The 25,082-nt window shown below is 45.8% G+C and overlaps 1 protein-coding gene across 11 annotated transcripts in view; it reads right to left on the reverse strand.

Annotated features, from left to right (window-relative positions):
* Positions 1-25,082, reverse strand: part of PXK (PX domain containing serine/threonine kinase like) — an 82,828-nt gene that overhangs the window by 5,125 nt on the left and 52,621 nt on the right. Inside the window, exons 9-18 of one of the 11 annotated variants that reach the window (XM_069560524.1) lie at positions 24,500-24,601; positions 22,974-23,135; positions 22,462-22,579; positions 20,504-20,582; positions 18,046-18,094; positions 13,669-13,746; positions 13,045-13,131; positions 12,532-12,601; positions 9,307-9,366; positions 174-203 (exon numbers count right to left, since the gene is read on the reverse strand). In XM_069560524.1, the coding sequence (XP_069416625.1) occupies positions 187-203; positions 9,307-9,366; positions 12,532-12,601; positions 13,045-13,131; positions 13,669-13,746; positions 18,046-18,094; positions 20,504-20,582; positions 22,462-22,579; positions 22,974-23,135; positions 24,500-24,601 (822 nt within the window). In that variant the 3' untranslated portion in view covers positions 174-186. Of the gene's footprint in view, positions 1-168; positions 207-9,306; positions 9,370-12,531; positions 12,602-13,044; positions 13,132-13,668; positions 13,747-18,045; positions 18,095-20,503; positions 20,583-22,461; positions 22,580-22,973; positions 23,136-24,499; positions 24,602-25,082 lie in introns of all 11 variants that reach the window. The other 10 variants (XM_069560523.1, XM_069560522.1, XM_069560521.1 and 7 more) reach the window with 10 other exon arrangements.

A 25,082-nucleotide genomic window follows, 5' to 3' on the forward strand; every position in this document is an offset into this window, starting at 1 on the left:
ATGAAGTCACTGGGGCGCCTTTTAAAGATGCTGTATTTCATTTAAATATCCAGACAAAGAAATCGTCTCCAATCAGCTTTCCCGTTTGTTCAGTGATCTAGACACAATGTCCCATTTCACAGAAAGAAACAGAGCATCTTTAAAGTTAGAAAAATCAGTATAGCTTACTTTACCGAAAATTCACGTTCAAAATGGTGCATGCTCTACTGAAAATAGCAAAGAGAGAGAGAGGGGACACAAGTCATTATTCAGTGTCATTATTTAGTGACATTATTTAGTGTCATTTAATCAAATAGAGACAATAAAAGATTAGTCTGAATCACATGCTGATTATTCTCATTGCAAACTAGGGTATATTTAAGTGAATCACAAGAAGCACGGTTTGTAAATACGACAGTGACCCTCTTAAGAACATGGCAAACATATTAATACTAACAGAGTAGCCGATGAGTCACTTTCCTCTTCATTCTTTTTACTTCTTTCTTCTGAACCAGTTAGGTGCTATTCATAAGACCCATCATGGTTTTATCTCCCCTGGAAAGTGGAATGGGTCCTGGGAGTGTACCTAGTTCTATTACTAAATAAGGCCAGTTTACGAAGAGGGAAGAACAATGAGAACTGATCACTTTTCCACACAAGTCTTCTATAGTCTGAAATAGAGATGTGTCTTTTTAAAGCTGGAAAGAGCAGAAGCACTGGGAAGTCTAACCTGGGCAGGAACATGGGGCCCCTTCCCTGAAGGCGCTTAGATCCAAAGGCTAAACAGGGCAGTGAGCAGAAGTAGCTTACTTAACACTTGTTCGTGGTTCAGTTACTAAGTTATGTCCAACTCTTTGTGACCCCATGGACTGCAGCACACCAGGCTTTCCTGTCCTTCACCATCCTCTTGGGTTTGCTCAAATTCATGTCCACTGAGTCAGTGACATTATCTAACCATCTTATCCTCGGCCACCCCCCTTCTCCTCTTGCCCTCAATCTTCCCCAGCATCAGGGTCTTTTCCAATAAGTCAGTTCTTTGCATCAGGTGGCCAAAGTTTTGGAGTTTTGGCTTTGGCATCAGCATCTACTTAAGACTGCTGCTGCTAAGTCGCTTCAGTCGTGTCCAACTGTGCGACCCCAGAGACAGCAGCCCACCAGGCTCTGGCGTCCCTGGGATTCTCCAGACAAGAACACTGGAGTGGGTTGCCATTTCCTTCTCCAGTGCATGAAAGTGAAAAGTCAAAGTCAAGTCACTCAGTCGTGTCCAACTCTTCGCAACCCCAAGGACTGCAGCCAACCAGGCTCCTCCACCCATAGGATTTTCCAGGCAAGAGCACTGGAATGGGGTGCTCTTAAGACTAGAGAACTATTTTTAAAAAGGGCGGGGGGTAGAATTCTCTGACAGTCCAGGGATTAAGACTTGACACTTTCACTGCCAGGGGACCAAAGATCAAGGAAGCCTCAGGACACAAAGAAAAAAAAAAAAAAACAGGACACATTTTTTTCCCTGTCTCCTTTTAACTGACCAGATTCCAGGTTAAATGTAAAGATAACCTTTTCCCTGACAGTGAATCCCAGAGTTCTGAATGAACCAACCTGCTCCCCCGCCTAAAGGAGAATCCCTTCCTCTGAGAACGGGCCGGTCAGAGGCCCATGTGGGGTGCAGCAGGCTGACCACTGACCTGGGGTAGCTCAGGGAGGATGCTGGGGCCACTGCCTGCCCACCCCACTCCAGCAACTGAGGACCCAGGGAAGGAGCTCATACACTGGTCTTGCAGGCAGGGAGGAAGGCTGCAGGCCAGCAGCAGAGCAGAACTAACACACTGTTTAGAGAAGCACCACAGGACAGACCTCCTCATCCCAAAGATGGAAACTGCTTTATGTGGTTTTGAGAAAAAGAGGCGATTTCTAAGGCCATAGATGTCTATTCTGAGTTTACAGTGGGTTTCAGACGTTGATGTGGCTAGATAAATCCTGGGAGCTCCAACATTCTAAAAGAATTTCTCCCTTTTCTTGTATCTTATTTATTTGTTTTACAGAAATACAGTTGATGTACAATATTATATAAGTTACAGGTGTACAATATAGTGATTCAGAGTTTTTAAAGGCTATACTCCCCTTACAGTTACCATAAAATTTTGGCTATATGCCCTGTGTTGTACAGTATATCCTGGTAGCTTATTTTACACATCATAGTTTGTGTCTTATTTATCCTAAAGCTTCCTTCCTGTTACTCAAGTTCTCGGTCATTCTGTGCCCACAAGGTCCTGCTCTGCCTCCTCCTCCAGTCCTGCACAAACTTCCCTCTTTTCAGTCACTCTCACAGACTGGCCTTCTACGAACCGCCAGCTCTCTCTCTTCAAAATTATTGCTTAAAAATGATAAACTGCAAGCAAGAAGGGCTAGAATTCTCTTGCAAGGTATTCACATCTTACCTTCACAGTACTTTCTTGCTTATCAGGCCCTGTGTACATTATCTACCTCATAAAGACCAGGAATTCTCTTAAAAGACAGCTTCAAAGAATGGATATTACTTGTGCAAGGTCACCCAGAGAGTGGGGGAGCTGCGTCCCAAGCCCGGGGCTCCTAGCGCTTACTTCAGGGCTCGTATCACGCCAGCCAAGCACAGCTGTTAGCAGCACAGGCCCTGCAGTGCACCGAGAGAGCAGGTGCTCAGGAGAAATCAGGGAGCTGAGCAGGACAGAAACCAAGACTGGATCCTGGCTCCAGGACCTCCCACTTGCGCGACAGCAGTCAAGGTCCACTAGAGCCTCAGTGTCTTTGTCTGTGAAATGGAGCTATAAGTATAATCCCTGCTCCTTGGATAGGAAGGTATTCATGAGGATTAAATAAAACAATAACTATAAATCTCCTAGAACAGTGCCTAGGACAAAATAAGCACTCAAAACATGTGAAATATGATTATTAACAACAATAATAATTTGGGTTTCCTGCTTACTTAAGATTTCCCCAAATACTCTTTATGCTCTATTACAAATCTTTGTTTTTTTTTGCAAATCTTTTTAAACACACACACACAATCTTTTTAAAAACACACACACACAATCTTTTTAAACACACACACAATTTTTTAAAAAAAATACACACAGTCTTTTTAAAAACACACACACAATCTTTTTAAAAACACACACATACAATCTTTTTAAACACACACACAATCTTTTTAAACACACACACACATGCACACACGCGGGCGCGCAATACCAAGACAGCAGGCCTGTCTCCTCCCAAAGGGAGAGTAGGAGCAAATATCTGCATGTAAATCAGGACCTTCTAAACCACTCAGCTCCATGAATACAGAGTGTAAACACTGGCTGGTGACACTGACCCAGAAATCAGTCAGAATAAAGTATCTCAAAGTTCCTGAAAGAATGACCTGCTAGAGGCAGGAAACATACACTTTAGAAAAAAGAAAGTGCTAGGAATGTTCTCACTGGGAAAAAAACAAAAGGCTTTCGAGAATGCCACCCTACCCAACAGAACTGCCTACAAACTTAAGGAAATCTTTCTAGTCTTTCTCCCATCAATCTAGTAAGGATTTCAAGAAAAGGCCCTGGGCAGGGAGGTTCAGAGAGAAACAGGAGAGGCCCCAGCCCTTACACAAATGCTGGAAAGGACTCAGAAGAGTAAGACTCCTTTGCTTAGAAACACCTGTCTCTTCTGCCCTGTCCTGAAAGTAACTGAGCTTAAAACCACCCTTAGTTACCACAAATGCTTTTAAAACTGATGATTTCAGGAAGAAAGTCAATGCTGTCAAACTGATCTTGCCTCAATTGATCTATTGCTGAGCAAACTGCCAGGGGTGGGTCCACAGTGGGTTTATGTATGTAGGTGTGTGTGTGCTCAGCTGTGTCTTTATGACCCCACGGACTAGCCTGCCAGGCTCCTCTGTGCGTGGAATTCCCCAGGCAAGAATACTGGAGTGGGTTGCCATTTCCGTCTTCAGGGGATCTTCCTGACCCAGGGATCCAACCCATGTCTCCTGTATCTCCTGCATTACAGGAGGATTGTTTACCTGCTGAGCCACTGGTATAAATGATGTTATTTTCCAGCAAACAGTGGGTTTAGAGGATGCTTGATTAGAAAGAACTGAGATGGGCTCCTCTAACCCTCTCCCTTTTGCCTTTTTAACCCAAAAGAATACTCCTGTCAAGAAGGAGACTAGGGTTTGATCCCTGGGTCAGGAAGATCCCCTGGAGAAGGAAATGGCTACCCACTCCATTATTTTTGCCTGAGAAATCCCCGGCACAAAAAAACCTGGCGGGCTGCAGTCTATGCGGTCAAGAAAGAGTCAGACGTCCCTTAGCAAATAAACAACAACCCAAACCCAGAAATCTACTTATTCAAGGTCTCCCAGTAACTCACAGTGCCCTGAAGACTGACTGTGTATCAGGTGCTGCTCTAACCTCTTAGGCCCGGGACTCTCTGGATCCTCATAGTAAATCCACTAGACAGGCACTGTTGCTATCTTTGTTTAAAAATGGAAAGCTGATGTGAAAGCTCTGCCTCTCTGTACACCCGCGCTAAATCTAACTAAATCAAACCTCTCTGGGTGAAAACAGAAAAGGACAGCTTTATTAGTTTGCCAGGCAGAGGTGTATCTCTACCCACAGGGGATTTGGTGAGGGGTTTTGTAACAAGAGTCTAAGGGTGGGGTCCCTGACAAGATTAAGGTGTGTGCAGGGCTTAATCTTGTCTCAGCAGGTTTCTGGATGCTCCTCCCTTGATTAGCAACTCTACCCTTTGAAACTCAGGGAAGGTCATGGAGGCTGGTGTCTGGTCTACAAGAAACAAGGGACAAAAGGGCTTCCATGCCCAGGAGCCCTATGGGGCCTCACTTGATTTTGAAGTCTGAAGCCCAGGGAGGTCAAGTGTCTTCTCCAAGGTTCTATCTAGAACTACAGAGTGGTAACCCTCAAGTTTAGGTTCTGCAGGCCAAGATGTAGATCTCAAGGACTCCCAGATGGAGCTGGGTTTGAGAGGCTAACTTCAGCAGGAATTCCTTTTCAATGCTAGCCCTTGAAAATGAAGACTTTTCCTTCATTTCTTGAGACAATCGCATATTATAAAGCCAGAAGATATTAACACTATGCTTGATTTAGTTTCCAGATACAGCATAAATGTGGCCTAGAAGTAAAGACATCAGTTCAGTTCAGTCGCTCAGTCGTGTCCGACTCTTTGCGACCCCATGAATCGTAGCACGCCAGGCCTCCCTGTCCATCACCATCTCCCCGAGTTCACTCAAACTCACGACCATCGAGTCGGTGATGCCATCCAGCCATCTCATCCTCTGTTGTCCCCTTTTCCTCCTGCCCCCAATCCCTCCCAGCATCAGAGTCTTTTCCAATGAGTCAACATAAATTGGAGTAAATTGTGATTCCAGCAGTAAGACAGGTAGCGTGCAGAGAGGCAGCAAGAGAGATGAGCCCAGTGAGAAGCCTGGCCGCCTGTCCTGAAAGGGAAAGGACCAGTCTAAATAAGGGCTGCCCAGGCAGTGAGTAGGCTGAAAGCCTTGCCCTCACCCAGTTCAGTTCAGTTCATTCGCTCAGTCATGTCCAACTCTCTGTGACCCCGTGGACTGCAGCACGCCAGGCTTCCCTGTCCTTCACCAACTCCCAGAGCTTGCTCAAACGCATGTCCATTGGGTTGGTGATGCCATCCAACCATCTCATCATCTGTTGTCCCCTTCTCCTCCCACCTTCAATCTTGCCCAGCATCAGGGTCTTTTCCAATGAGTCAGTTCTTCGTATCAGGTGGCCAAAGTATTGGAGTTTCAGCTTTAGCATCAGCCCTTCCAATGAATACTCAGGACTGATTTCCTTTAGGATGGACAGGTTAGATCTCCTTGCAGTCCAATGGACTCTCAAGAGTCTTCTCCAACACCACAGTTCAAAAGCATCAATTCTTCGACAATCAGCTTTTTTATGGTCCAACTCTTACATCCATACATGACCACTGGAAAAACCGTAGCTTTGACTAGACAGAACTTTGTCAGCAAAGCAACAAAGTGCCTGCTTTTTAATATGCTGCCTAGGTTAGTCATAGCTTTTCTTCCAGGGAGCAAGCGTCTTTTAACTTCATGGCTGCAGTCACCATCTGCAGTGATTTTGGAGCCCAAGAAAATAAAGTCTGTTCACTGTTTCCACTGTTTCCCCATCTATTCGTCATGAAGTGATGGGACCAGAGACTATGATTTTAGTTTTTTAAATGTTGAGCTTAAAATAAATAAAAAAATGTTGAGTTTTAACCCAGCTTTTCACTCTCCTCTTTCACTTTCATCAAGAGGCTCTTTAGTTCCTCTCCACTTTCTGCCATAAGGGTGGTATCTGTGTATCTCAGGTTACTGATATTTCTCCCAGCAATCTTGATCACTGGGATCAATGCTGTGCTTCATCCAGCCCAGCATTTCGCATGATGAACTCTGCATATAAGTTAAATAAGCAGGGTGACAATATACAGCCCATCTTTGCATGAAATGTTCCCTTGGTATCTCTAATTTTCTTGAGGAGATCTCTAGTCTTTCCCATTCTATTGTTTTCCTCTATTTCTTTGCATTGATCACTTAGGAAGGCTTTCTTATCTCTTCCTGCTATTCTTTGGAAGTCTGCATTCAGATGGATATATCTTTCCTTTTTCTCCTTTGCTTTTAGCTTCTCTTCTTTTCTCAGCTATTTGTAAGGCCTCCTCAGACAACCACTTTGCCTTTTTGCATTTCTTTTTGTGGGGATGGTCTTGATCACTGCCACCTGTATAATGTCATGAACCTCCATCCATAGTTTTTCAGGCACCCTGTCTATCAGATCTAATCCCTTGAATCTATTTCTCACTTCCACTGTAAAATTGTAAAGGACTTGATTTACTTCATACCTGAATGGTCTAGTGGTTTTCCCTACTTTCTCAATTTGTCTGAATTTTGCAATAAGGAGTTCATGATCTGAGCCCCAGTCAGCTCCCAGTCTTGTTTTTGCATACAGAGTTTCTCCATCTTCCCCAGGATTTGTGGAGCACTTCCCATGGGAAAGGCAGCATGACGGTACCACCTGTGCGGTCTTGTACAGTACAGAAGTTCGAGATGCTGCTCTGTTGGTAGTTTTTTTCAGGAGGAGATTCTCTATTTAAGAAGAACTACTGGGGGAGAAAGTTACCATGGGCGGGACCTGAAGAAAGCATTTGCTTGATCAGTATCTATCATTCTGGAGCTCCTGAGAGGTGATGGCAAAGCCAGGCCACTCAGTTGGGCCTTGTCTGCGTGCTCATCTCTGTGACCCAGGACTTATTAGCACAGTGCCAGGCACACTGCAGGCTCTGGATAAATGCATCTAAAGTAGCTGAATGAATAAACTCCCTGTGGGTGGCTTGCTTGGGGCCTTAAATGCTAGGTTGATAGGCAAATGCCAGTTATTATTTTTATGAGTCGCATTAACGATAAATGTCCAGCAGAGGTCAGAGTACAGTCTCTGGGGCTGAGTCAATCATTTCATCAATAAAACATTAAACGACATAGAGGAAAAGAGAAAGCCAAGACCTGCTGGGCACCTCTCATCTCTGCCAGGCATTGTGCTTGGGGCCTCACGTGTGTTTCCCTCTGAATACTTGTGACTACCCTTCAGGACATGGAACTATATTCCCGACTGTTCCCTCTCACCTCAGATGAAGTTTTTTCCAACACTGATTCTAATTACAAAAGATTTCTCTTTTTCTTCTCATTCTAAAAGTTGCCTCATTTCATGCAAACCAGGTACTGCATCAGAACTGAGAACTCAACTGAGAACTCAGATTAGAGGATTCATCGAAAATAATCCAAACAGACTGAATTCTCCAAGGTATTTAAAAATGAGAACTGGCAGGTAACTGCCCACCTCGAATGCACACAGCAAGGTGGTCTGCACTTCTAAGCAGACACCTCACTTCTTAAAGGAGGCTTCATGGATTCTCACTGTTAGTTCTCTCCTATTTCCTTAATATGTCTAAGCAGTGTGAAATTAATATCCATCCTCTCAACTAGAAAATGGCTCAACATGATCGTGGGCAGTGGCTCTCCAAAAATTTCTGATCAGCCTATAGCGCTCACCTCTACAAAAGACAGAGAAGAAGTCTACTTTCTGTATGGATCAATATGTGGGGGCCTTCTTGTAAAATCTGCTGACAAAGTCGGACAGGATATAGGATATTACGTCTCCATGAGACAGGCACTTTTATTAAAATAAACCCTGGCCCCAGAACACTCGACAGCAAACCACCAGTAACTAGCCTCCCTGGTCAAGACACCCGACAGCCAGATGTAAGCCCTTCAAACCAGTCTCCTTACATTTGATGGTCATCTTTTTTTTTTCTGTTTGGAAGGTCTGTTAGAAGCATTTGAAAGGGGTTGGGTAATGCTCTTGGTAGCTGCTGGGTGCTACTTTAAGCCTTAATGAGTATGGTATTGTCAACTCATAAATCAACCCCAGCCCACTCTCCCTTCAAATGGTTGCAGAGACTGCTCCAAACACAGCCGGCAAGATCTGAGTGGTAGAACCAGTTCCTCTGACATCTAGAACATCTGGTTCAGTTAAGGAGTGAAAGGAGATCCTGGTATCCCAAAGCATTTTTATGGGGCTTGCAAAGTGGTTAGGAGAGAGATGTTAGTTCCAAAAAGAAAGAAAAAAGATAGCGTTATGAGGCCACCACACACATTTAGAGGTTATTCCCTGGGAAAAAAAAAAGAAACTCTTTACATTTTTTCAAAAGACTCCAAGAAACCTGATTTAAGTCAGAAAAGTGAAACAATCGTTGGCTAGCCACAGAAAAGTAGTCAGATGATGAAATGCAGAGCAGAACAGAGCACAGACGACTATCAGGAAATCAGAAGCTCCGTGGGTCTCTCACTCCTAGGCGTGCATTTCACCAGTTGCGCTGTGACAAAGCCAGCAGTGTGGCTGGGCTCCCTGAGAGAGTCCTGGCAGGACAGGGCCTCTGGGCAGCAGCGCAGTTGCTTTGTTCAGCCTGATCCTATACCAAGACAGGGTCTGATCTAAGGAGCCTGCATGAGGCTTTACAGCGAAGAGAGCGAGCTGGAGGTAGGGGGTGGGTGAGTGGCCCTAAAACCAACTATTCCATTCCCTTTGAAATCTGAGTTTGGAAATCGAGACCCTCGTTTCTCCCAAGTGACACTGCTGATCTGCACCCCCACTAGTTTCTCTGGAGGAGGATGGTCCCTTCTAACACCTCAAATGTCTGAGCCAAGGCAAGAAGAGCAAGAGCCTCACACTTCTCCCCACTGGTGCAGAAGGGGAGGCAGGCAGGTCACTCCGCCTTGTCACTGACCTGCTGTGGAGGGCGGAGTCGGCGAGGACGGGGATGTGAGAGGTGAGCTGGCCCCAGATCCTGCTAAGAGAGAAAACAGAGAAAACCCTCATGGGGACCAAAGAAAGACATCTGGAATGTGGCCTGAGCTGGGACCCACCACTGCCTGAGCCTCTGCACTTGGCTGCACGTGTGGACCTGGCGGGAAAAGGCAGGCGGGACAGAGTTCAGGGACTGGACCCATGACTGCAGGCGTTCACCCCACTGCAGGGCGCGTCTCCTTCCCCAGGCCTCGCTGCCTCCCACTGCTCCCCACAGCCTGCCTGGTTTGAAATCAACCTTGTGCCATCCAACAGCTTATGCAGTTGGCTACAGTCTCTCTTGTGGACCCAACCCCTATCCCTGGGTAACGAACGACAAATGACAGTACCAAGAACAGGTGACGGAGGGGCGCAGGGCAGTCTGGTGGAGGCCTCTCCAAAGGAAGCGAGAGTTCTCCAGTGCATCCACCCAGCAATGCTCCCTGTGGAAGTGCCATTTTACCAGCAGGCACACTGAACTGGATAGGATCAGCCTCTTCAGTGTGTGGATTTCCCAGGCTTTTTCTTACCTGAAGTTCAGCAAATACCCTCATTTTTAAAATAAGGTGCATATTCCCATAGGTTGTATGCTTTTCCTGGACCTAGTAACATTGTTATATTTCAAATATTCCCTAATTCCCCAGCATCACTTCCACTGCTCAGAAATCCCCAGAATACACCCTCCTGACTTAACCTGGAAGTAGCCCAGTGAACAGATAGAATAGCCCACACAAGCCCCTTCCCTCACATGGAGGTCCTAGCGAAGGACCACCAGAGGTCCCTGTAGGTAACTGAGAGGCCACCACCTGTTCTGCGGGCGCCTCCTACCATGATCTCTCCCATCATCCACATCACACAGACACTGAGCACAAAGAGAAATGTCCTAATTAAACCATCCCCCCCGCTGGTTGAATCCCTTTCCACTATTTGCCATATTCTCTCACTTCCTATAAAACATGGGAGGCGTTTTACTGAAAAAGATGGCAAAATCCAGCCCACTGTGATATGGCACTGCTTGTAGTGCTAACGTGGGTTTTAAAGGGGAGAAGGGTTTGCATTTGTGACTCAGTGGGGTCTGGAGATGGTCTATACATTTCTACCAACAGCTTCCTGGCTTTCCTAAACTCCTTGAGGTGGTGTCTTGGAGTCCTTAGCCTCCCACCTGGCTGCATCTGGCATAAGTGAAGAGAAGTGAAAGTCACTCAGTCGTGTCCGACTCTTTGCGACTCCAAGGATTATACAGCCCATGGAATTCTCCAGGCCAGAATACTGGACTGGATAGCCTTTCCCTTCTCTAGGGGATCTTCCCAACCCAGGGATTGAATCCAGGTCTCCCACATTGCAGGCAGATTCTTTACCAGCTGAGCCACAAGGGAAGCCCAAGAATACTGGAGTGGGTAGCCTAGCCCTTCTCCAGCGGATCTTCCCGACCCAGGAATTGAACCGGGGTCTCCCGCACTGCGGGTGGATTCTTTACCAGCTGAGCTATGAGGGAAGCCCCTATGCATCTGGCATAGAGCCCTGCAAGCAGGCAGATGGAGACACTGAGCCAGGCTTTCTCCACTTTATAAGAAGCAGACATCTGACAGAGTGTCTGCCAGTGTGACAGGCTGACTGAAGACTCGAACCTCAGGCTAATGATGAAAATGACTGGCCCATGTCAACCCCATCAACCATGAGAAAACAGACCTCCAACTCTGAAATTATGCATGAGCCACAATAGCCTCCAGTCCCTTCCTCCTCTCCCAGCCTCCATCCCCAGGCAGCCAGCCCTGGTCCTCACACGGACCTCCAGGGCCTCCTTCTCTTCCCCGCTAGCTCCCCCTGAGCCCTTCTCTGGCTTGACTCTCCAAGCAGTGGTGCTGGCATAGTTCCTACCCTCCCGGAGTCTAGAATCTTCTCTCACCCCAACTCTTCCAGCTCCAGCTCTACCTACACAGCCCGCATCCTCTGGCAGTGGCCAGCCCAGCCTTTAGGTCTTGCACACCCCTCACTTCTTCTCTTGCCCCTGGGAGATGTCTTCCTCACTGACTTCCCTGAAAAGATCTGAACACCCTCAATTTCTTCCCTCCCTTCCACGTTAAATGCCTCTGCCTCTTCACCTTCTCCACTTGCTCCTGACACCAGCAAAGGATGCATGGGTTTGCTCCAAAGCTGAGACTGACAGCTGGGCTCTTGATCCTAACTCCGTGGCCTTCCAGCATTCTCTCACCTTGCCTCCTTCAACAATCACTCTCTCTTTTGCATCTTCAGGTTCTCTGTCTCTACTGGGTCCTTATCCTGACTGGAAGTATGTGCAACTATCCCTCAACCTAAAAAACAAAAACCATCCCCTTCGTTTAGCCTCCAGGGCTGAGCCAAAGCTGCACCTATGAGGATGAAACCTTCCCTTCTCCATGTGGGGCTTCACTTCACAGACTCAAAAGGCAGAACTGCAAGGTCCCAGGGGGCCCCTTGATCTGATCTCCAGAGATGGGGACATGAAGGCCCAAAGCCAGCCGGGGGGGGGGGGGGGGCAGGGACAGTGCTCTCTGTGCCTTGCTCGCCCTTCTGGAATGTTCCTTTTGCGATCCCCGCACACTGGGGAGACCTTTCCTTAATGGAGGAGGGCGCGCCCGTCTGCCACGTGGGGACAGAGCAGAGGGCAGGATTTAGGGCCATTTCAGTAAGTGCAGCCTCTCCTGATAAGCAGGAGGCCTTGCACTGCATTATTGGGTGGGGTTTTATTCCAGGGCTGATGCTCATCTTTGACAGATCGAGTCCCGCGATCAGTGAAGAGGCTCATTGCCTGTTAAGCTCTGAGGTCCCTTCTAGTACATGAGTCCTGTGAGACTTGCAATGCTATGGAAACTCTTCCCTGGGGACAGAGTTCTTTTGTTTTCTGCATTTGTCACCACACTGCCTAGTAGAACCCAGGGACTCTCTTTTTTTTTTAATTTTATATTGGGGTATAGCCAAATTAACAGTGTTATAACAGCTTCAGGTGGACAGCAAAGGGACTCAGCCATACATACACCATTCTCCCCCAATCTCCCCTCCCATCCAGCCTGCCACAAAGCACTCAGCACAGTTCCCTGTGCTATATACAGTAAGAGGAACCCAAGAACCTAGGCTCCTGGCCCTAATCTTTGGGACCCAGGCCCCACTATAACCTATAATCAGTTACCTGAATTATTGGAGTTGCTGTATTTTGCTGAATGCTCTTCATTATTTTCAACAGCAGATCGTTTTGACTTCTTTAAAAAAAAAAAAAAGAAAGGGGGGAGGAAGCAAAGAATGAACATATCAGAATATAAACATTTCTAGGCAGAGTTATAAACTAGCTACACACAAGGTCATACTGGGCCTCATAACAGTGAAGAAGCCACAAGCCAAAACTAAAGGGAGAAATAAAAACCAAGAATGCTGAGTTTACAATCTCAGGCCAACCCTTCCCCACAAGTACAGTAAGGCCATCATCAGCCCAGCAAGCCAGGAAATTCTATGGTCCATTTCTCTGCTGACACTATTATTTGGTTTTTGTTGAGAAGCAACTAACCAGCCATCTGTAAAGTTTTAGCCTTCAGAAAGATACAGCACAGAGATCCATCATGAACTAAACGCACATCATTGACCTAGAACTTTCCTCACGTGGAGTCAAGCATTCACAAGAAAGAATTCACAGAGACACTGGGCTTACCTTTCGAGCTAAAATCTTCCTCTTTTTCCTTTCTTCTTCAGATCCATGGTGAGACTGAGCTCTCGTCAGTCTTCGATGCTGGTGGATCTTTAAGAGACCACAGTTCACCACAAATGTAAGCATATCCTACGCTAATGAAAATTTCTACCATGTTTCGCCAAATCAAATTATCTGGATGAAAACGCTTTCCGTGCTCAGCCTGTCTGCCTCCACACTGGGTCTGAATGTCAGGGAGAAGAGTATGCAAGCAGATGAAGACCATTCCCTCTTCACCCTCAGGTCCTTACATGCCTTTTCCTCTCTTAGAGAAAATGAGTATGGCCCCCAGAACCATCAGAGTATGAAACATGTATGACCCCCCAACCACCCAGTCTGCCCTGATCTTAAACAGTGACCATCCTTTGTGAGCACATTTGTTTCTGCCACAGGCTGAGCTCTCTGGGGGTAGGACTGTGAAGTATTCAGTTGTCTCACAGCAATGAACATGGAGCCTGGTCCAGAGCAAGTATGCAAGACACGTTTGAGGAATGAACGATCAGTTAAAAGTAAATCACTGTGATCACCACAGCAGAGGGTGGGGATGCTAAAACAACAAAAGGCACAGAAGAACTATTAGCGATTTACCTGTTTCTGTTCTTCAATCAGTCTCTTTTCTATACATTCTTTGGCAATTCTCAATGCCTCTTTTAACTTTGTGGGGATCTGAAAAAAGAGAAGTACATAATCTACAGAGGAAACTGGCCGGAGGTTCTCTCGAGTCACAGTTTGAACGAAGAAATGGCTGCTCATCAAGGAGGATTCCTGGAAGGAAATCACTTACAAGCTGTCCACTTCACTCCTATCCTGCCCGCTTTTGCTATCCCCAACCCACTCACCTCATTAGCATTTTTCAGCAAGAAGTATATTACTAAATGAACACATAAACATGATGGATATTTCAAGTATGTCAATTCTCAAGGGATCCCAAATTACCAAAACGATCTTGAAGGTTGGAACCTAAGGCCTCACAGTCCCTGATTTCAAAAATCTATTGCAAATAAATAAATTTGTATCAAAAATCTATTGCAAAGCTACAGAAGAGTGTGATACTGGCATAAAGACACATGGATCTATGGAACAAAGAGACAGCCTAGAAGATGATGCTGTACTCGATATGCAAGCAAATTTGGAAAACTCAGCATTGGCTACAGGACTGGAAAAGGTCAGTTTTCATTCCAATCCCAAAGGAGGGCAATGCCCAAGAATGTTCAAAGTACTGCACAATTGTGCTCATTTCACATGCCAGTAAGGTTATTCTCAAAATCCTTCAAGCTAGGTGTTAGCAGTACATGAACTGAGAACTTCCAGATGTATAAGCTGGGTTTAGAAAAGGCAAGAGAACCAGAGATCAAATTGCCAACATTTGTTGGATTATAGAAAAAGCAAGGGAATGCCAGAAAAACATCTGCTTCTGCTTCATTGACTACACTAAAGCCTTTGACTATGTGGATCACAACAAAATGTGGAAAATTCTTAAAGAGATGAGAATACCAGCCCATCTTATCTGAATCCTGAGAAACCTATATGGGGGGTCAACAAGCAAGAGTTAGAACCAGACACAAAAGAATGGACTGGTTCAAAATTGGGAAAGGAGTACGACAAAGCTGTACAGTGTTACTCTGCTTATTTTAACTTACATGCTGAGTACATCATGTGAAATGCCAGGCTGGATGAAACACAAGCTGGAATCAAGATTGCCAAAAGAAATATCAACAATCTCAGATATGTAGATGATACCACTCTAATGGCAAAAATGAAGAGAAACTAAAAAGCCTCTTGATGAGAGTGAAAAAGGAGAAAGAAAAAGCTGGCTTAAAATTCAACATTCAAAAAACTAAGATCATGGCATCCTGCCCCATCACTTTATGGTAAATACAAGAGGAAAAAGTTAAAGCAGTGACAGATTTTTTTTCTTGGGCTCCAGAATCACTGTGGATGGTGACTGCAGCCAGGAAATTAAAAGACACCTGCTCTTTGGAAGGAAAGCTATGACAAACCTAGACAGTATATTAAAAAGCAGAGACATCACTTTGCCAGAAAAGGTCTATATAGTCAAAGCCATGGTTTTTCCAGTAGTCATGTACAGATATGAGAGTTGGACCATAAAGATGGCTGAGTGCCAGAGAACTGATGCTTTCAAATTGCAGTGCTGAAGACCTTGAGAGTCGTTTGGACTGCAAGATCAAACCAGTCAATCCTAAAAGAAATCAAACCTGAATATTCATTGGAAGGACTGATGGTGAAGCTGAAGCTCCCAATACTTTGGCCACCTGATGAAAAGAGGTGACTTACTGGAAAAGACCCTGACGCTGGGAAAGATTGAGGTCAGGAGGAAAAGCAGGCAACAGAGGATAAGATGGTTGGTTGGCACCACCAACTCAATGGACATGAATTTGAGCAAACTCTAGGAGAAAGTGAAGGACAGAGGAACCTGGCATGCTGCAGTCCATGGGGTTGCAAAAGAGTCAGACATGACTTAGCTACTAAACCAGAACAACAAATTCTTCTAAAAATCTAACTTTAAAGACGCTTTGAGTAGGTAATATGCAGTGATATGGTTCAAAACTCATTAGGCATAAAAAGGGTATATCCGCAGAAAAAAAGCATCCCACCTAGTTCCCCTCCATGGAGACAACCAACATCACCAGTCTCGTGTATATTTCCAGAAAGAAAACAGACACACAAGAGGTTAACACGGATTTTAAGATCCCAGTATCTTTGCCACAGACTCTCTGGCTTGGGGGAAGAACAGGGCTAATGATAACCCCTGGGCTGGACTACCAGACTTGAGGACAGTATATTTACAAGGCTGAATGCATTTCCTGAAGAGCTTCAGTAAAAAATACATGAATTCCAAAGGTTTTCTTTTGTTCCAACTTCAGATCCAAAGAAGCTATTCTTTCTGCTGTGTGCTCTTCTTAGTCGCTCAGTCCTATCTGACTATTTGCGATCCCACAGACTGTAGCCCACCAGGCTCCTCTGTCCATGGGGATTCTTCAGGCAAGAATACTAGAGCCATGCCCTCCTCCAGGGGATCTTCCCAACTCAGGGATCAAATCCAGGTCTCCTGCACTGTAGGTGGATTCTTTGCCATCTGAGCCACCGGGGAAGCCCCCTCTAACTGGCAAAACAGGACAGCAGAAAGCCTCTCCCTTGCCTATAAAATCTTCAGACACCACCTTGTTTGGTGTTTTCTTTTTCCCCAGTAAATTTAATTTCATTGTAAGATTATGGGTTTGGGGGGACTGTAGAAAGGAGAAAGAGAATTACCCTTCATTCTACCACCCAAAGGTCTTCCTTTGGCTCAGTGGTAAAGAATCTGCCTGCAATGCAGGAGACGCAGCCTCAATCCCTGGGTCAGGAAGATCCCCTGGAGAAGGAAGTGGCAACCCACTCCAGTATTCTAGCCTTGGAAATCCCATGGACAGAGGGGTCTAGAAAGCTCCAGTCCAAATGGTTGCAAAGAGTCAGACATGACTGAGCATACTCGCAACACACTACTATCCAAAACAATGCTAAAAGTGAGCGCTGAGCGGGGCCCAGCCCTGTACTACGTGTTCTGGATCATCTCAGTTGTCCACTGACAGCAGTCAGGTTTTACTCACCAACTCTACACGAGTAAACAGTTTTACTCACCAACTCTACACGAGTAAACATAGACCCACAGAACAGGTCTTTGCCCATACATCAGCGGCTTTCAAATGGGGGTGATCTTGCCCTCCTCCCCTCTCTAGGGGACAGCTGGCAACGTCTGGAGGAAGTTTTGATTGCCACACAATGTGGAGGTGGACAGGGAGTACCACTCCCCTCTAGTGGGGTCACAGGCCAGGGTGCTGCTCAACATCCCACAATGCACAGTGCAGCCCCAGCAGTAAAAACTGACCTGGTCCAAAGAGTCAAATGTCATGGAACCTTTGGGAGGTGATTAGAGGCTATCACCAAAGTAAAGTAAGGCAACAACTTGGTTTTGGGGAGCTCTAAATCTCCTACTGTTTCCACAACACTGCATAGCCTGGCTACTTCCCAGGATACTTGCTTCCAGTCCTTATTCTAGACAGAAGCATTTTTTCACACTATTTTTTTTTTTTTTGGCCATACCACGCAGGACGTGGGATCTTAATTTCCCAGCCAGGGATCGAACCTGTGCCCGTGCATTGGAAGTGCAGACCCATAACCGATGGACCGCCAGGGAAGTTCCTACACACTGTATTTTATATTCTGCTTTCCTCCCTTAGCCCAAACAATAATCACCTTCCATGCTGCTAGAATGTCTTTGTAAATTTCACTTTCATTAGATAAAACACACTCAATCCACATACTGTAAATTATTAAACTACTTCAAGATTGTAAAACATTTAGATTATTTTCAATTTTTCTTTATGTGAAACGAAGGATGTTGCTGGCCATTCCTCTTCCTCGAGGATTAAGCTGCAACCCACTGCAACTGCCCACCCCTGGGGGTTGGGGGTGTAAGAACTCAGGGTGGAGAAAAACAGGAAAGCAGATCCTAGAGAGTTCAGGTGCGCACCACACCGAAGGAGAATTTCAACAGCCCCAGATTCCCGCATCTTTCACACAAAAAAAGCAATTAAAATCATTAACTGGAGATGTCTGTCTCACACCAAGGAGAATTCCAATGGCCCCAGATTTCCGCATCTTTCATACAAAAAAAAAGCGATTAAAATCATTAACTGGAGATGTCTGTCTTTTGTGATTAGCAGCATCTTTTTATGCTTGAATACAAGGGGTTTTTCCAGCAAAAAGTCCATATATATCCTGTCTGCTCCCCTGCCTCTTCACAGTCTTTCCTTAGAGCTGTGAGGGAGGCTGTCCCCCAGCTACTGTCCTCACTTAGGTCCCCCCAAAATCGATAAAAACACTCTTAAGTATGTGTTTTCCCACTCCACATTATTATAAATATTGTATCTTCTCTTTATTGAATAAAAAACTAATTTGTTTTACCTTAAACTGTGGTTTTTCAGAAGTCGTGAGCAGAACATCACTGAATAATCTGTAAAGAAAAGAAACAGAAATATCTTTCTTAAACAAGGTGTACTTTCAGAACAGAACCAGAGCAGAATGAGACATTTTTAGCCCATCAAGTTCCCCCCAACCGCCACTTCACCCCCCAGCCCCGGTCTAACCTATCGCCTCAGGTTTATCAATAAACTCAAAGGAGTTTCCAGGCCACCCACAGTGACCTCCAGAAACCCCAACTCCCCATTATTTCCGAGCTCAGCAGGAGGGCTGGGTCAGCTTTGTAGTGACCGTGACTTCCCCACTGAGGGCCAACAGTCTTCTCATGTAAATTAATTTGCATTTTGAAAAGAAATTTGCAAGTTACTTATTATGGTTATGAAAAGTCAAAGTGTTAGTCACTCAGACTTGTCCCAACTCTGTGGCCTTATGGACTGTAGCCCACCAGGCTCTGTCCATGGGATTTCCCAGGCAAAAATACTGGACTGGTTGCCATTTCCTTCCATACCTGGGGCCCCAGGACTGCAGGCAGATTCTTTACACCTGAGCCACCACGGAAGCCCATTATTTATACTGCAATTAATAATATGCAGCAGATATTTCTAAACAGAATGATCGATTTTCCTTTTTTTTTTGGTCCCAGAGGAGGATAAAATTTATTCTAAAGCTCAATATAATAAAAATGTGTGAGTAAGTAAAAAGGAATTGTTTTGATTGGAATCCAACGAGAGAAAATAATCTTTTAAGGAAAAGTAGTGCTTCTCATGCTCTCTTAAGAAGAAATGGCAGCTTTTGGAGAATATCAATTCTCTCCTTCAAAGTATGCCATTAAAAAGAATAGTGTGAGGAATTCTGAACTGTTCTGACTAAATGGTTGTTTGGGCACTGCTCAAATGGTTTGGCATAAGTCTTTCCTTGAACTGCTCCCCTTTTTGAAAAAGGGTAACTACATCTCAAGTAGAAGAGACAGGGTTAACTTTTCCCCACAGCGCTCCCAGGGCGGCCTAGAGGTGGAGACAAAACTCTCCCCTTCAAGGCCAAGGGGTCCACTTACTTCCCAGACAACACATTTTTAACTGAGCAGAATTCACACCTCGCTAAATGCTATCCCAGGCTGAAGCCCACAGGAAAGAAGGACTTTAGTGAAGAAAAAAAAAAAAATTGGATTCACTTTAGAACTGGAAGGCTGGGAGGAAAATGTAAGTGCTTTGAAGCAGGGGGTGCAAATGCAAACCCAAGTAAACTGACATGGATAGAGGCTGTTTCCTAACTACAAGGGGATGTGTTCTACAAGTGAATGGTGAAAACGACTACAATAATTTTCCCACGTTGGCACTGCTGCTGATTGTGCCTGGTTCACAGAGGGATGCCCCAGCATCAGTGAAACATTGAAAAGTCACATCCACGGGGCAGGGGCTTGGGCTGCTCTGTACAGCACATCCTCCCCAGGGCCTCGGACTGGAACAGACCCACTGGAACACAAGGAATCTGAAGTTATCACCGCCTCCCCCGAACTCGGGTTGTATGTACTTCAAGCTGTCCTGCTTCATTTCCTCATGTAATTGTTTCCCGAATACACCTGCTCACAGGGCACTGGGTACATGTCAGAGCACAAAATAGAAGCTGCATAACTATCATTTAATAAGCACTTCTTAAGTAACTGGGCCTGTATGAGGAATCATCTCAATAAATCCTCCCACCAGCACTCTGAGGTGGAGACTATTATCATCCCCATTTATAGATGAGGAAACTCAGCTTCCCGAGGTTAGGAAACCTGCCCAAGGTCACCTGGGGAAAGCGCTAAAGCTGTGCCCACACCCAGGTCTGTCTAAACTCAGACACATGCTTCTGAACCATCCTGCTGTCTTTCCGTGAAGGAGCAGAACATGCACCTTAAAAAAGACCCCAGAGCACTATGCGACCCGCCTCAACCGACCATTCATCTCTAAGCCCCAGCATAGGGCCTGGGACATGTCAGACATCAGACATACGCTACCGAGGGAGCAAATGAATAAACAGGTGCAGGGGAGGCCGAAGCCAGGCAGCCCTCCGCCTGGAGGCCAGACCCTGCCTGACTAGCGCCTAGTGAAGCAGCCACCACTGTGGGCCGTGCGATGAACGGAAACAGGGTTGCCCCCTTCAGTACTTCCCAAATGGGGGGCTGCCGTGTGTCCACGCACACAATGCCTGCGTGGACAGGGAGAGAGACACATGAAGACACACGTGAAGACGGCATGGGTGTGAAGACAGAGCAGTCAGACTACAGTGCGCAGAGGCCACGAGGAAAGGTCAGGGTGTCACGTGGCAAGTGGCCACTGGCAAGCAGGCCACACGGACTCTGCGGGGACCGCAGATGAGTCTCTACTGGGACTGGACGCTTGGGCCAGTGGTCCGGGGCTCGACACGGTTAGGAAGTTACAGCCAAGGCGTGGGATTGACTTACGGCATCTGCAAGAGCCGGGAGACGGTGGGCATGCCATTTTTACAGGCTTCACAAGACAGCGTGGACTCCAACACGGCCACTTGAAATGAACAGATACACATTTTAGTTCCACAGAACGTGCTGGCAAACCCTCTTGGTGATGAAAAGTTTGACACCACATCTCAACAACTGTCTGCAGGCTCATCAGGACAATGTCAAAACTCTTCACGCACAGACAGATGGCATACGTGGTGGCAGGGGGTGGAGGGCGAAGGGGGGCTGCTGGCAATGCCAACAACTCCCGATGACTCAAAAAAAATAAAAATGGTTCAGGAACCACATGCTGACAGAAAGCTAAGTATACTGCACAGATAATTGGAGGAAGGACTCAAGATATCATTCATAAATGTGTTTGCTCTCTTAAAAGAGAAGTAAACACCATACATGAGTAAAATTCTGAACTTGAAAGACACGTCTCTGCTTGCCTGCTTTTTAGTCAAAAGCAACATACGAAGCACCAACTGTTGGTATCTCACCATCCAACACCTTGGAAGGTGTAAACAAAAGCAGCCAGATTTTTTTTTCCATTCATAATTTGACCACTCAAAAATAACTATTATTAACATTATGCTTTTTACCCACACAAATATACACATTTAACTCTTCACATATCCAAATGAATTCTTACTTTATGTAAAGAGATACATCCAAGGAAACTGAGGCAAACTTCTAAACTTAATATAGTACTTGGTTATACCAAAAATAATTATCACAAATGAAAAAGACATTTCATATGGAGCAAGTTCGCAAAATTATCGTTTATTACATTCAGTCTTCCCTCAGTCTCCCTGGGACACTGGTTCAGGAACCTCTCCATCCCTAAGTGAGTGAAAGCGAAAGTGAAGTCGCTCAGTCGTGTCCGACTCTTTGCCACCCCGTGGACTGTAGTTCTCCAGGCTCCTCCGTCCATGGGATTCTCCAGGCAAGAATACTGGAGTGGGGTGCCATTTCCTTCTCCAGGGGATCTTCCAGACCCAAGGACTGAACCCAGGTCTCCTGCATTGGAGGCAGACGCTTTAGCCTCTGATCCACCAGGGAAGCCCTAAAGATACCCAAAATCTGCAGATGCTCAAGTCTCTTATACAAATTGGTATATAATATTTGCACACAGACTATGTACATCCTCCCATATACTTTATTTACAAAAACAGCCAGATTTTCTTCCTTTTTTTTTTTTACTTGCAGGTCACTGTTCCATTTCAGCTGTTCAAATTCAACCCAAAGTAGTCTCGAGGCCTATTCTCTGGAACCATCTCATGACACAAAACAGACACTGGTGGAGGTTGACCTGAATGCGTGGAAGGCGCGATGTTCCAAAAGCTGCCCTGCGCCCCCACCCCCACCCCAGGAGGTTGTGAGCTGGCTGTCGAGGGGAGGAAAGGGTCCCTGGGTGACTCTGCATCAGCCCTGACATCCCTCCTTCCTACAGAAGCCCCTCAGTGATGCTGGGAGAACTCCTGGATCCAGGGTTTCCTGCCTGCCTTTCCTAATCTGGGCCTGGCGGGCTGTCCTCTGCCGGGTGTCCAGCCTGTGGTTGTCCTTGCAGGTCCCCCTCCAGCCTTGGGATACCTCCTGACTCTGCCTGAGTCCACAAGATTGGGTGCACATTGTCTGCTCCTAGCTTCTGCTTAGACCTATCACTAGCCATACTTTTCTTCACATCCTCTTGCTTCCCAAATTCTGACGCATGTTACAGAAGGACTCCTGAGATTTCAGACAGCCTGACAAACAGATGAGCAATCTGAGTTTTCAGTGAAATACATTTAAGAAAGTTACTCCCACAACTTCTACTTCCTGGTAAGACTTCCTGGCTATGGAGCACAGTAACTTCCTCTGGACCTTCCCTGGACTCTGGAAAAGGGGGCGAGAAGCTCCGAGCATGACCAGGGCCCAGAGACCCTTACAAACCCCATACTGACCCACAGCCATGGACGGCGCAGGAGGGAAGGAGTCTACAGGCACTGAGTCGGGCGGTCGTCCGTAAGTCATTTCATATAGTAAGTGGCCAAAGCAGTGGACGTCCACACTCTCCAATGTCTGTAGAAGAAAAGACAGCAGAGGGCTTTGGCTCTGTGAATCCCTAGCCCTGGGCTTCCACTAAGAAACATGGCCCAGGGGCAACCCCACCCACAACTGGTAGTGACCACTCGAGGCCTTTTGTAAAAGCTCACAAGAATCGTTTTGACCAAAAGTCTTGGTCCTACCCTTCACGATGGTGCGGTCAGAGGTTCTACCCTTCCTTGGCCCTGCCCAACCAACCTCTCAGATACAGCAGTGCCGTGGGAGAGACAGGGCCAACAGGCGTGCCTGCCCCAACCATACCCATCCCTGCTTAGCACACATTTCTAACAGGGACAGATCATGCATCCTGCCATGGGGATAACTTACACCTAAAAATAAGCCTGTTGTTTCATCACTTTCATCAACTTACATTGATCTTCCTGAACTGTGAGAAATATGATCGGTAGAAGGAAGGAAGGCCCAACAAGGAATTCTCCAGGTCCAGCAGCCGGCAGGTATCCCCATCCAGCATCACGTTGGAAGCGTGAAGATGCCCATAAGGGAATCCCTTGTCATGTAGAAACTTTAGGACCTATGGAAAAGTATGTAGTGGTTACACTCCCCTCCAACTCATTCGATACAAGACAAGCTTAAACTTTGCTTTTTCAGTCAATATATTTTGAAACAAGGCCTAACTGGTCACTGGGGAGATTCCTAAAGAAAGAGTACATGTCTGTGCATTTCTTTGGAAAAGAGACGGACGCTGAGTGCTTTCCAGCTGTGGACACGCCAAGCCAAGCTCCCTCATTTCCAAAGAACAGAGAAGCGGCCTGTATCTGCTCAGGTTAACAGCTCTGATGCCAAAAGCCTCTACTGTAAGCACTTTCTCTCCCTAAGCACCACATCCCAACTCTCTTCAGGGCAAAGATCCTCCCGCACAGATGAATAAAGCTATCCTGCCAGGGCTTCTGCCAATTATTCAGGAAGAGGGGTTGAGCTGAAAACATCTCTAGTCCTGTCTCACCTCAGAATATATTTGGCTGTTTATTAATAGAAACACATGACAGCCTCCCACAAAAAGAAGCAAACTTTTCAGTTGCCATTTCATCAACAGTGGTTCAGCCAGTGACAGAGCCACCTGGATACAGCCCTGCAAAAGACCTGGTGAACCACAGCAGTGCCCTGCTGAAGCAGGTGCCCAGGACGATCCATTGAGAACCAGAAGAAAGTATTACAGCTTTTCTGGTTTTTGTTCTTCATTTATTTATTTTTTAACTTTTTGGCCATGCCACGTGGTATTTGGGATCTTAGTTCCCAGACCAGGGTTCGAACCTGCCACCCCTTGAGTTGGAAGTACAGTTTTAACCACTGAACCACCACAGAAGTCTCCTGTCTGTTTTGATTTTAATCTCATTCTTTCTTAACTTATACTGGACAAATTACATTACTAATAGTATATATATATATGTATATAAATTAAACATATATAACATGGGAGTGTTTATGCTTAAATTGTTTTCACTGATAGGATTGCGTAATCCAAGAAGTTTGGTGACTGCTGCTCTAGAGAGTGATGTGGGAAAGGCTTTTTCACGTTAGTTTTACTTCTGTAAGGGGGCCATATGGTTACGTATAGGATATAACAAAAGCAAGAATCTTGGCACAAAGATAAATCAACCAGAAATAACACAAAACTTGGTATTCACACAATAAAGTTCTTAAAAATCACACACTAATTTAGGAATTTCCAATAGCTAAGCTTTTGGAACTGTGTTGGTCTAGATTACTGCTTTAGTCTCAAATATTTGCTTTTGGGGGTAAAATATGACAATGCCACCAGTTTGTATGTGACCAGATAATTTCAACTATTTTAGATATTGCCTGAAAACTTTCCCAAAAGAATACTGTGATGCTGGGTGAAATTCCAATGCAACTTAAAAGTCAGATACCTCTTACCTCTAATACTTGCCGCCCATATGTTTTTATCTGCTGGAGTTCAAGGCCTTGAACCTTCTTAGGGCTGCAGTACTTCTTCAGGAATGGGTCTTTTGGTTTTGCCTTTGGAAAGGAACAAAGAGCACAAAAGAAGGCAGTAGCGGGGTTGGACTCCACACACACATGGCCTCCTTGAACAGACAGGACACACTGAGAGGCTGCGGGCATCTGATGAGTCCAGCTGGCAGGACATGGGCTGTTAAACACAGCAGCCTGCACAGTTAATAGAAAGAGGCTGACCAGGGTTCCAGCCTTTTTCTAGTCCAGTGAAGATGTTCCTGGTCTTCACTTTAGCAGACCCCCAAATCTTGTATACTGTTACAATTCTTCAGTATTGCTTTTAAAAAAACAAAAACAAAAACCAACAACACATAGCAGTGTTAATTATGGGTTTCCCAGGTGGAACTGGTGGTAAAGAGCCCGCTTGCCATCGCAGGAGACATAAGAAACATGGGTTTGATCCCTGGGTTGGGAAGATCCCCTGGAGGAAGGCAAGGCAACCCACTCCAGTATTCCTGCCTAGAGAATCCCATGAACAAAAGAG

This window comes from Ovis canadensis, chromosome 19, assembly GCF_042477335.2.
Source record: "Ovis canadensis isolate MfBH-ARS-UI-01 breed Bighorn chromosome 19, ARS-UI_OviCan_v2, whole genome shotgun sequence".
Classification (NCBI taxonomy): Eukaryota; Metazoa; Chordata; class Mammalia; order Artiodactyla; family Bovidae; genus Ovis; species Ovis canadensis.